General features: G+C 42.3%; 1 protein-coding gene across 1 annotated transcript; it reads left to right on the top strand.

Annotated features, from left to right (window-relative positions):
• The first annotated feature begins 1,599 nt into the window (after nt 1-1,599).
• On the top strand, nt 1,600-10,664 carry LOC128708072 (uncharacterized). Its single transcript, XM_053803030.1, has 3 exons — nt 1,600-1,735; nt 10,049-10,384; nt 10,471-10,664. Exons 1-3 carry the CDS (start codon nt 1,600-1,602, stop codon nt 10,662-10,664), a joined length of 666 nt encoding a protein of 221 aa, XP_053659005.1.
• The last annotated feature ends 1,511 nt before the right edge of the window (nt 10,665-12,175 follow it).

Below are 12,175 nucleotides of genomic sequence, written 5' to 3'. Positions count from 1 at the left end.
AATTAGAAACAGATCTTGGGCAACCACAGCGGGGCAGTGTTGCCAAACCAACCGACAGCATTGACACAGCGGCATAGTAAATCGGTTGCAAATCGCGAACTTACCTCGCGAAGTGATTTACTCGAGTCAATGACCCAGACGAAAGAAGTGTGCTTTGAGATTATAGCCAAGGGCGGTCTCGCGACATCACAAATCGCAAAAACGCGATGGGTTTCACACTTCCTGCAGCCGAAAATTCGATTGTTGTTTAGGTATTTCTAATTTGATAGATGATTTGCATACCTTTAGGCGTTTATTTGTAGTTAACGGCCATTTCCAATAGCGCCCCTAATTGTTAAACTCCCCCTTGATGGCTATCGTGCTCTCATCCATAGAGAGAAAAAGAAATAAATGCTTTATATCTTAACGTTAGCACTTAATTAATCTCGGACGCTAGTGTGTGAAAATATTAATCTCATATACTTCACCGTTTAAAAAAAATTGCGCGGTAAAATTGCTGAAGTTACATGGAATTGGCTTGAATAATATATCCGATAGAGATGACTTACAACTGAAACCACAACTTTTAAATTTATCACTCGTCCAGAAGTCGAAATTCCACTATCTTTTATTGTCACTATGCAAATAGAATTCAAGACATGATTTTGTTGTCCCAATTGCATATTTTTAGGCGTTGTTTTCTATGTTAAAACCTTTTTTCCAGTGAAGGTATTGATTGGTCAACACTTTAAACTCACTCTTTGATGGTCATCATCATGTCATCATTGAGAATGCGCCGCTCTAACACAGTTGATTCACTGTGTGTGAAAATAATAAATTCATATTGCCGCACATTTCTTTTTTTTATTGCAACAAACAATACCGAACCTTCTCTTTTCTAATTGTAACCGAAAAACTTTCGTATGCGTAACGTTTATCACATCCTACAGACGTCGAGAGCTCAAATTCCGTTAGATTGGTATACCCTGGCCATTAATGAAAGCATTTTGTCATCCAAATTGCATATCTTTAGGCGTTTTTTTTTTTTTTGTACCTATAGCCTATTTCAAATGACGACATAAGTTGGTCAAATTTTTCAATCGTGCCCTCGTGAATGAGCAAAGAAATCTTCTACCTCGACGATTGTACACAGTTGATTCACACTGCGTGTGAGAAAATAATAATCTCACACCATCGCGCACATTGTCTCACCATGGTGAGCTATCCGATAGCAACTCCGGGTGAGATTGTTGAGCAAACGAAGCTTCGCAGCTGCCATATCGCGCGGTGAGCCGTACGCAGCTGCCGCATGAACGCGTTTGGGGGTATAAAAGCTTCGCTCGAGCACCGGAAAGCGCAACAATCGTACACCAGGCATCAATCGCTGTGCACCGCATCCAGCAGCAGTCGCTCCGGCAAAATCATCCAGTGTTGAGTGGTTTTTGGGGACTGAAATAGTACAAACACAAGCAACGAGCAGAGCGCTTGTGTTGCACGGATCTTACCCTAGCCGCGCGTGTTATAGACGTGGGAAGAACGTGACGAAAGAAGACGCCTGGTGTGTGGACAGTTTGAGAGTGATCCTTAGCGAACGAAGTGATCGTATTCCGCGTGGTCAGAATGGTGAAGCTTCATTTTGTCTGTGGCGTGCTGCTGCTCGCCTTTCTCGGTTGGGCTCACGGGCTGCCGGTGAAGGAGCAGCTGGAGCTGGAGGAGGTGCTGACCAAGCTGCAGGAGCTGCGACGATTGAACGATGGTAATGATCGGTGCATTTAACAAAAACACACACTTCCATACCTGCTATCTGTACATTCCCCCTCCTCTTTGTCAGTGAGCGTCCACAGTGCTGTCAAGTTATTGTCCTCGTGCCATTTGTCCATTTGTTTCCAGACACTGTGCTGTTCGTGATCGTGTGGCGTTTTGTGTTTGTGTGTGAAACCCCATTTATGTTTGTTCCTGTCCAAGTAATTCTGGTGTTCCTCCAGGACCAACTGTTCGTTTGAAGAAGAAGTACAGAGAAGAAAGAAGAAGTTTTATTGAAGTGAAGAGATCATAAAGGGCTTTCGAGTGTACATTGTTAGTACATGGAATTGTTTGCTGTTGAATAATATTAATTTAACCATTTAATTTGGCATTAATAAGCACAGTTTCACAAAAACGGGGGTTTAAATCCCGGAACCGGATGCAAATGTTTGCGTGGAACTCATATGGCTTACCGTTCAAACAATGCCTTGCCATTCTACTTGTTGCATTTTTTCACTCGTAAAGAAGAATCACGCGCTGTTCGCAGTTCCACCTTGCTTTGACCCCCGCAAGGGATTGGATGTTAATTTCCCTTTTCCCACGGAACCACCCCGTTCGTTGGTGGATGTTTTACATTTTAATCAAAACCCCACCATCGGTATCAGCATCATACATCACCATCTGTCTCCGCGTGCAAGGGGGAAGAGGGAAGCCTTTTCCCCCGGGGGGAATTTTCCGTGTGCAATAACTCGGACATTCCGGCATTTTGTACTGCCGCAGTTTGCCCGCGTGGTCCCACCGCGGACGATGCACGCTGGCCACAATCCATCATGGAGGCGCCCAGTGTTTCATGCCCGCCGGGGTTGGAGGTTTCCTTCATCAGCTCACAATTAGTCCGCGTTGGTGGCCGTTGGTGCATTTCCATTCCTAAACCATGCTGGTATGCATTAGATTCCGAAATGAAGGCCAAAAAATGTGATACAAAAATTTAAAATGACCTTTTTTTTTCGCCCTCGGTTTGCTTCTGGTCGTCGCTCAATAACAGAGAGCATAATGTCCTGATATTATGGGTCCTGGTGGTATTATGAGATCATTTTTATGATTGTGAACAGCTTGTGAGCAACCTTGGTGCTACTGGACACCGCAGCCTTGTAGCGCATTGTACTGTTTTATTTAATTTGATAAACATTCCAACTCACCGTACACAGGCGAAACCCCTCTAGAAATTGGAGTTGGAGGCCAGGCGGCATTATTTCTACGTGTATTTTCTTCAGCTCGATTGGAATTAGAGCAACGTGTTGGTGTTAAAACATGCACACACTTACGCACACTAAATCGTAACGTGATCCGGCATTTAGGTATTTAAATCACATTTGCCCTGCCACTTTCATGGCTGGTGTCGATGGGGTAAGGCATTGAATATTTAGATTAATTTAATTCTCTGCTTTTCTCTCTTACTAATCGCCCTGCTGGAGCACCGATAGTGATCCTCCATGTATGAGCCTCATAATTGAGTCTTTTTTGTGAATTCATTAAAAATATTATAGAATTAATTTAATACATGGTTTAATGCTGCTCTGACAAATAAATTATTACAAAAAAAAAAGATAATATTGATGTTATTAAACTCCATCACACAACCTTCATCTCTAAGAACTCCAGCTAATAACTCCACATCGGCTGCAAGATGCGTTTCCAATATCCTTTTTTACCCTCGGTTACCATATCCGCCATCGGTTGGCATCGTTCAAGTTTATAATTTATTATTTTAATAAATTGTCCTCAGCACCCAAGAGGCAAATCGAATTCGGTTAAGATAATTTCCCTACCCAACGCTCCGAATGCTCCCGTGCCGATGGTTTCCCTAATGCAATAAGAAGGATGCCGTGCCCAAGCGAATGGAGACGCCCAGTGGTTTGTTCGATGTGAAGCGGTTTAAGCACACAAAAAGACATAATTCCCTGTTGCCACCGCTTATCGACGCGTGGCGCTTCCTTCACGGTAAGGGGAGGGGGTTCGTCTTTCCCAGTTGCCCCGACGGCGGGGGGGGGGGCTTCAATTTCCCGCTTCGTTGATGCCTTTTTCCGGTGCGATTCCGGTATCTGGTGGGGCATTGTTCTCGCTTACGCTGTTATCACCGGGAAGGATGTTTAGTTTTCTTTTCCTTTCCTTAATGCATAATGAGCACACTGTGCCAGTGCCGGTGATGGAAAGTGTGTGGTGCCATGGAAGCTGTGCAATTTGGAAAGTGTTAAACAATTGTACATTTTGTACAAAGCCTAAATACAGGGCGATGTGCAAAAAGGTGTTGTTTTTCCCGCTTGTTCATGTGTTTTCTGATTGAAAGTTCACATTAAAGCTTTTCATCGCTTCTTTTTTTTCTGTTGCTCCCGCTCCCGGGCGGAATTTGTTTCGATGACCGAGAAACCAACACTAACCTTTCCACTATGGTTCCGGTGAAGTGCGATAGCTGGGGAGAGCGTAAGATGTAACGGGTTCTGATTTTTCCTCCCGTTTTTCCACAGTCCCAGCCGCCAACCATCCAAGCATCCAAGCGCTCCATACGTGCGGAATGTAATGGTAAACTTAAAATTACATGAAAACATCATCAAAGCACGCAGCATGGTTGCTATTGGACACCCTCTTTCGCACATGGTGAACATAAGCAGCTCCTTAGCATCAGTGTGTGTGTGTGTGTGCGAGGGTGTGTACAATTGTAACCAATGTCCGGAGCAGTTTTTCCAATTGCGGCGTCCAAGTTCCTGGTGTTCCCTTTTTACCACTAGTTGCGCGATGATCCAATTGTTTGTTTGCCTCCAGAACCTCCGCACGAAGAGAGCCCTCATCGGGTTTTTTTTTTTTGTACTGCGGGTGAGTATTCTGCCGTATGCCGTCACTGCTGAAGGTACTGCACAGTAATTGAAGAGCTCCGCACACGCTCTCTGCAAACGGAATACAGCCTGAAGAGGGTATCGATGTTGGTGGCAGCATCAGTGGCACCTTCAGTGGAGTGCAGAGCTCATGTGCTGTGGCGCGTAACACTGGTTAAGCATGGAATGGGTGCACGCCGAATGTATCATCCGATGTCACATTCCGTTGCCACACAACAATTACAATAGCATTTTTATCGGTTATTTATTAGCTGCTAACATATACCACAGCGCTACCACAGTTATTAAAATTGAAATTCAATTTAAAGCAACTGAAGGTATTCACGCTAGCTAGCAGTCTAGTGGCTTTCTGTAACTTGAATTCCTGATAGATGTTTGGAACTCCTGTTGGAACTCTGAGTCCAGTTGAGAATTGAACCCAAACAGAACGTAAAATTGGGGTATTGAGTTAAAGTGATAGTGTTGGAAGTATTTCAAGTTGCAGCTAAACACATAGACGCAGATAAAGCATATAGACGTGAATTCTTCAGGGATTTCTGGAGTAAGTTCAAAATTACGATGAACCTGTACAAAACTTTTTTCAACATGTCACGTATGACATAACCTTCGCCTTATTATGTGATCCGGGACATTATTCCCAACATCCGGTCTCAAAAGCCTGGACTTCTTAGGGTTTATTAAGAAGGAAAGGGCCACCAAGTGGGTTTCCTACCATTGAAGTACTACAACTTTAGCTCGAAATTTACGTCTTTTACTAAAAAACCTTGAATTCTTGATTGCATCAAGAGTTTACGAATTCGCTATGAAGATTCGTAATGATGGGCAATAACGGCCGGTTAGTGCAAACAGAATTTTAGGAAAAATAATAAATTATTCGAAAAAAATCGTTACTTTATTAGACCCTACATTTTGAGGAACCCTTTAAAGGTGAAACCCTCTAAATGTATTCCTCTTATTCAATTTAAGATGCGGCATTAAAACAAAGTTTCCAAATGTCTCAAGTTCAATGCACATGTCACCGTATCTGCATAATAACACAATGTTTATAGGTCATGGCAGAGACCTGCAAACTTTGCTCCCACCACCAAATGTCGGCAACATTCTCGTCACACTTTCACACACTTGTTCCATCATCCCCACGGTCACATGTTCTAATCGACGCCAATTTTAAACATCACACACCGCACTACAACGTGCCTTCTTTTTTTTTGTTGCAATAATCCAAACACATCATGTGTAGCGTTACATTAGCCCAACACTGTAACGGTCAGAACGGAACGATCGACAAATGACTCCGAACGGCAACGGAGTTCGGAAAAGTGCAACAACGGCACACCTCGAATGGTGATTCGAAAGTGAGTGCCGCCGCGTGAGACAGCAACAAAAAAAGGGCAGCATGATAACTTTTTTTCCGACGGGGCGTTGTGTTTGAGTTGCAGTTTGATACTTTCGCAAAGTTTATTTATTAAGTGCGGGGGGAAACAGCTTTTCTTTGGTGCTCCTTTGCTTTTTTGGTCGAAAAGGGTAGATAAACGCAAGTTTCAAGCGGGAAGGATCGTAACAAGGTTGAACATATTTTTGACGCGCTGCAAACAGAGCAAAAGCGATCGTTATCCTATCCGTTCAACCGTTGCGATAGAGCAGCAATAATGTTAATCAACAAATTTAGGAACGCAATTCCATACAGGAGGTTAGTTTCGTGTAACTATTCCAATTACACTCACGACGGCAAGCTCATTTTGCAGAGCTACCGTTGCTACATAATTCAAATTGTGCATAAAAATAAACTCTTCGGAACGCTCAAATAAGATTTCTAGAACTCAGCAGGAAGATATTACTCGCCTTGCTGGGATAATCGTTCGCCGACAGATAGGAGACGCACATTATACAACAAAGAGCGCACAAAAACAAATGTCCTTGATTTAAATTGACAAATCAGCCGGGTTGTTAGATTTTCCTAATTCCTGTAATTGAGGAACCATAATTTGGGCGATAACTTCCATAGAGTTCGGCTTATGCTGAATGCTGGTGTTGAATGTAGTAAGAAATAATAAAAAAAAACGTTTGAAGAAATGTTTCTCAGAATGTTTTTAGCATCGTTTAACATCATACTGGTTGTTTAAATATTCCGCAGAACCATTCAACTTGGAAATGTCTCCTATTTTACCTTAAATAAAGTTTTTTTTCCCCTCGAAGCGCTTTATTTCCAATTGCAATCTTTTTGCTTTCTTGATATAGAAAATGCTATAAAAAAAGACTCAAAAACCTACTTATTAATATTAAACGCTTCATAGAAATTCACAAATTTGCCTAAATTTAGGAGCACGTTGATAGAACGACAGATAATGAAACCTCCCGAGTGTATACATTCAGGCGCTTAGCCTTAACGTAACCGCGCTTGCTGGTTGTATACATTCAGGCGCACCATCGTTAACGATCGCACGCATAAACAAAAAAACTTTGCTTTATCGACACCGCAGTAACACTTTTATCACACCTCGTTCAAGTTTTTTGGTAACGAGCAGCTTACCGCTGGGTGCCACCTTTTCGCCATGCACTGTTAAAACAAGGTGCACTCCATTGGGGGGAGGGGGATGCGAGGCGTTGTGATCAACTAAAAAAAAAGAACGGAAGATGCTGCGACAGCTGATGCTCAATTATTTATGGCTTATTCTATTATTATTACCCTAGCACCCAGCACCCGAAATAGTCGTAAAAACCCGCTTGTCATCGGGTGCGAATTTGGCGAGTTTAATTACATCACACCATAATCAATCACCATCGTCGCGCTAAGGGATGAAGAACGTCACGCCCTGTCGGGTTGGGGGTGGTGTGAAGTAGTACCTGGCTGAATTTGGTTTGTTTTACATGTTCCCGTACTGTGACTGTCTTTGTCCCTCTCCCCTAAGTGTGTGTGTGTGTGTTAATTGAAGTGAAACAATGTCCTTCCCGTGGTCCCGTGTGCGTCCCAATGTGTCGTCCGTTGTGTGTTGGTACCAGGCGGGGGGAACGGTTCTGTACGGTTCCCTTCAAACGTGCTGTCCTGTGTCATGTTCCTTATCCTACCAAAAGTGACTCGTCGACACTGTGCTATGCGTGTTGTAAGTTAATACCTGTTCGCAGCGTAGCAGAGTTGATTGGTACTAATGCTTTAACATGCTTTTGCAACTTCTTCTGCTGCATCCGATCGCCCAACGCTATCCCTAGAGTACCTCTTCTACAATCGAATGCTGCTCAACTCGGCCGGTAGCTACGATGGACCACGCAATGGCGTCGGCAGTCCGTTTGGGCGGAACCAACGTTCGCTGGATTCGATCGGCGGTGGCAATCTGTTGAAACGAGCCTCACTCGATTCGATCGGTGGTGGAAATTTGTTGAAAAAATAAACACCTTCCACACGCGAAGGAACCACTAGTTTTGTTCTTGTTCAGAGGAAACGGCTAGAACAGCAACGTTACGTTCGATAATCAACCTCGCGCAGTCTCGCACGTTCTCCAACGCCCGGAAATGGATTGTTAACACAAATGCCTATTGGAAGTGGAACGATCATAATCAAACCAAAGATCGATTGTTGAATTATACAAACACACACACAAACAAAATTATTTACCTCTCTGCTAGTGTCGTTGGAGTATTGGAGTCCCCAATCGGTGTTCGACGTCGTATCGTCGCACCGACGTCGTATCATTTAAAATAGAATTGCGCGTGTGTGCGTGTACGGCCAACATAACTACAGCCCGCAAACATTGCACCTCGGGAATTAGCAAATTTAATGCAAGCATAATGCAGCGAAACAAACACAAAACAACACAACAATCAAACAATGTACAATAAAGCCCTGAATGCAACAGTCTCCTAGGAGCGAATGTAAAACGGTGTGCGTGTTTCGATCGCGTTGGTAGTGTATTGATGCAATGAAAGTAGAACTGAACATCCGAAATAGGTGACGGTGTGGTAAAATATAAGGGTCCAGTAAGCCAAAAGTGTGCGGACCTTACCTAGGTCGCCAAAAAGCAGAACACATCCGAAGTCATAGTGGCGGACCCGCTACTGAGCTACCGCTAAGCAGCGTCATAGCTCTTTAAGGGGAGAATTGTTGGTCAGCATATTACATTCGGTTCGTAATTGGAGAGTGACTTTTGCTTATGTCGGCTATTTGATACGAACTCCAAAAACATCCAGTTGTGTAACCAATAAACTAATCACCGCTTGACCAAAAAATGCTTGATAGCTCTAGTGATAGCAATGAAAAAATAGTTTTCCTTCTCCTCTTAATTCGACGTGTACCTATTTGTTCCTTCCCGTCAACTTCGTGCTACATCCTCATCTTAATCTCTTTCCGCCGTGAACAAGACAAATCTTAACAAGGATCATACAAAGTTCAACTTCCACTTTCCTATTTCGCACTTTATCTCACAACTTTCCCCGAAAACTCAATGCCTTCATATTCTTGATGCTCCCTACACTGTTATCTATTTATTTTTTACTCTCTACTTGTTCATTCATTTTTTAAAAGCCTGAAGCAATGCGTTAACATAACGATTTAACTCTTTAACACACTAATACTGATTTTAAGCATTTTTAGTCATTACCAATAATATGTATTGATTACAGCAAAGAATTAATTGCTAAAGTAACTCTAAAATGTGTTTAAAAAAAACTCACAACTCAGGATGAGTTTAATTCGCAAAAGAGTTATAAGTACTCTTAGTGGAGATTTCAATTAACTAACTCTCTAAGTACGCTTTAAATCATTCATACTGTGTGTAACACACTCTAAATAACACATTTTTCTTAAAACAACAATTGGTACCTAGTAGCAAACTAAAAAACTGATTCATTTTACAACGAATAAACGAGAATAAACAACGAGAAAATAAATTATTTGATGTGTTTTTGTCTAGAATAGAGTGTTTTAAAACCAGATTTGTAAATTCCTTGTCCTATTCAGTTTTCCAGAGCTCCAGTGTGCTATCCATTATTTCTATTATTTAAGCTACTCTCAAACGATTATATTTCCTTAAATTAGGGCTTAATTTCCTTAAGAAAGGGCTCTAAATCCTATATTTGCGACAGTCCTAAAATATAAAGAAAATATCCCTTTTCTCGCTTGCTTTGCTGGTATCCCTTACCACAAAGATAGCTTTTGTAACTCTTGTAGCAGTGCTCTGGAGTTCTTCGAAGTATTTCACATCCAAACTTGGCTTCATCTTCGACGGAATGTTCGAAGCGTAAGTGATGTACCATCAATCAGCAACCTAAAACAAAAAAAAATCAATGAATAAAAAAGCACAACACAGAACAACATCTAACGCAAGGCTACATTTCCTATCCGAAACAGAAGGAACATTCCTTCTTCACTGCATGTTCGTTACCGCTTGCCCAGTTTTATTGTTCTAATTGAATGTTTAACTTCGTACATACCTCGAGAATAGGCAAACTAAAGCAGATCAACGAAGAAAAGGTGCAGCTCAGCACGCCTGCCGGTCAGCGGCCAACGGTTGGATCGTCGGGTGTTTCTGCAGTGACCGCTGGCTACAAAACGAAACGATCGCTCAACAACTCCGACCGACGGACGCTGCTGTACAACTACTATTCGCGTGGATTAGCCCCGATGTACGACAAGCGTAACTTTGACGAGATTGATCGGTTCGCACGGTTCAACGGTAAGCGCAATCTGGACTACGAGCCGTCCTACGCCGGTTCGATGGACCATGGCTACAATGGACGTTTCAGCAAGCGCAACTTTGACGAAATTGATCGTTTCAATGGTAAGCGATCGCGTTTCCGCACCGTCGCCACTATTCAGCAGTTAAGCAGCTTGTAAGTGTTTTTTTCTTCTTATCCCGTTAAACAGCTGGCTTCAACTATCGTCTGAATGGGGACGAAATGGCAACGATCGGCAAGCGAAACTTTGACGAAATTGATCGATTCGGACGGTTCGCCTTCAACAAGCGATACTTCCCGGAGGTGAATGATCTCAGCCCCGGTAACAATCTTAAGCACGATCTCTCGGAAGACATGGCCGTCATTAATGAGTACTCGCAGTAAGAAGTTCACCGCGAAGTACGGAGCGTTACGACAGCAATGAGAAGGACACGAACTATTGCCCGCCCTTTATGCACCATCCCTGCTAAGCAGCACACCGAGGTACATTCCTTTAGTTTCGTTGGCAAAACATGTAATTGTAACACGGTCGTCGGTTGGGCGATCTTCGATCCCGATCTAGCAGTAGAAAATGTGTACCCCGGCTAATGGCAACGGCACAAAATGGAACGGCTAGTACAGGAGCTAACAACAAGAGACGGACCGCTAGTGTAATGCTTGTTCAGTTGGTACGGAGTAACACCCATACAGAGGGTAAAGGCATTCAGTAAAACCAAACGAAAGCAAACTAGTTCACTACTTGTAATAAAAAAAAGTATAACAAAGTAAAGAAGACACAAAAAAACACACACACAATTCTACCAATTATAAATATTTTCGATGGAGTGATACGAAAGCGGATGGGTAAAACGTTACTTAAACATAAGTTTGCAAATAATGTGTAAATGACGTATGAAAACAAAGCAAAATAAACAAAAGAAAAATATTAAAAAAAAAAAACACACAAAAAATGGACAAAACCAAAACAAAGCCCAGCTTAACTTGCATAAAATTGCTGAATAAAAAAAAACAAAAGTTTGCTCATTTATGTGTTTGCATCTCTCACATGGAATCGGTTATCTGTTCATTACAATTAAATAGTACTTTAAAAAAAATTGAATTTTCTATTTTAAACAAACTATTATAGTTTCTTTCTCCGCTAGGCAGAACGAATTGGGAAACATTTGACGCTATTTTACGCACCTTTGCCGGGCACATGTTGTTTTCCATTTTGCTGGCATTCCGTTGCTTTATTACCACCCCTTTCACGCGGTTTTAATGTTACTTTTGCGTGCGTGTGTGTGTGTTACTACTTTACTTGGGTTAATTGTTTTTTTTTTCCTATTTTTCCTAACCACAGAATGGTTCGTCCTTACATGGTTTCCTCGTGTTGTTCATCTTACCTATCCGTCCTTAACTGATAATGCTCTAGCCCGGGGGGTTTTACTACTAAATATCATCCTGATGCAATCCTGTGGCAGGGACGTAGATAAGTTTTCTTCAATGTACACTTACGTGCCTCTCTATTCGTTTCATGCAGCACAACGACAATGTGGCAAGTAGTTTGGGTTTGGAAAAAAATGACCAAATGAACACGCTAAATATGTTCATTTCCTGTATTGGGCTTCCACAAGTACTCAAACCCTGAAGAATTCTACCTGCTCCACTACTGTCTCTCTACTGCTGCTGTACTGCTAATGCTAATAAGAGTGTATCCTGATGCGATTTCATATAGCTGGAGTTTGCTCCATTTAAGAAACCGTTCGTTTATCCTATCCGTCCCTTTCTCTCGCCCTGTTTCTCTATTAGTTGTTCCCCCATTAGCCCGCACTTTACACTAAATAACTTGAGTGTGCTCTTGTGTCATGATCATGATCTAAATTTCCCGCCCTCTAAACACGAATTGCGGCACAAAT

Source organism: Anopheles marshallii, chromosome 2 (genome assembly GCF_943734725.1).
Source record: "Anopheles marshallii chromosome 2, idAnoMarsDA_429_01, whole genome shotgun sequence".
Taxonomy (NCBI): Eukaryota; Metazoa; Arthropoda; class Insecta; order Diptera; family Culicidae; genus Anopheles; species Anopheles marshallii.
The sequence above is the reverse complement of the archived record's forward strand: the minus strand, read 5'-3'. Positions and strand labels throughout refer to the sequence as shown.

What these genes read in the sequence shown, in the direction of transcription:
- LOC128708072 (XM_053803030.1), top strand. Translation starts at nt 1,600, where the DNA reads ATGGTGAAGCTTCATTTTGTCTGTGGCGTGCTGCTGCTCGCCTTTCTC. An exon ending in GCTGCGACGATTGAACGATG is followed by an intron (nt 1,736 to 10,048) that starts GTAATGATCGGT and finishes CCTCGAGAATAG; the next exon opens with GCAAACTAAAGCAGATCAAC. An exon ending in CGAAATTGATCGTTTCAATG is followed by an intron (nt 10,385 to 10,470) that starts GTAAGCGATCGC and finishes CCCGTTAAACAG; the next exon opens with CTGGCTTCAACTATCGTCTG.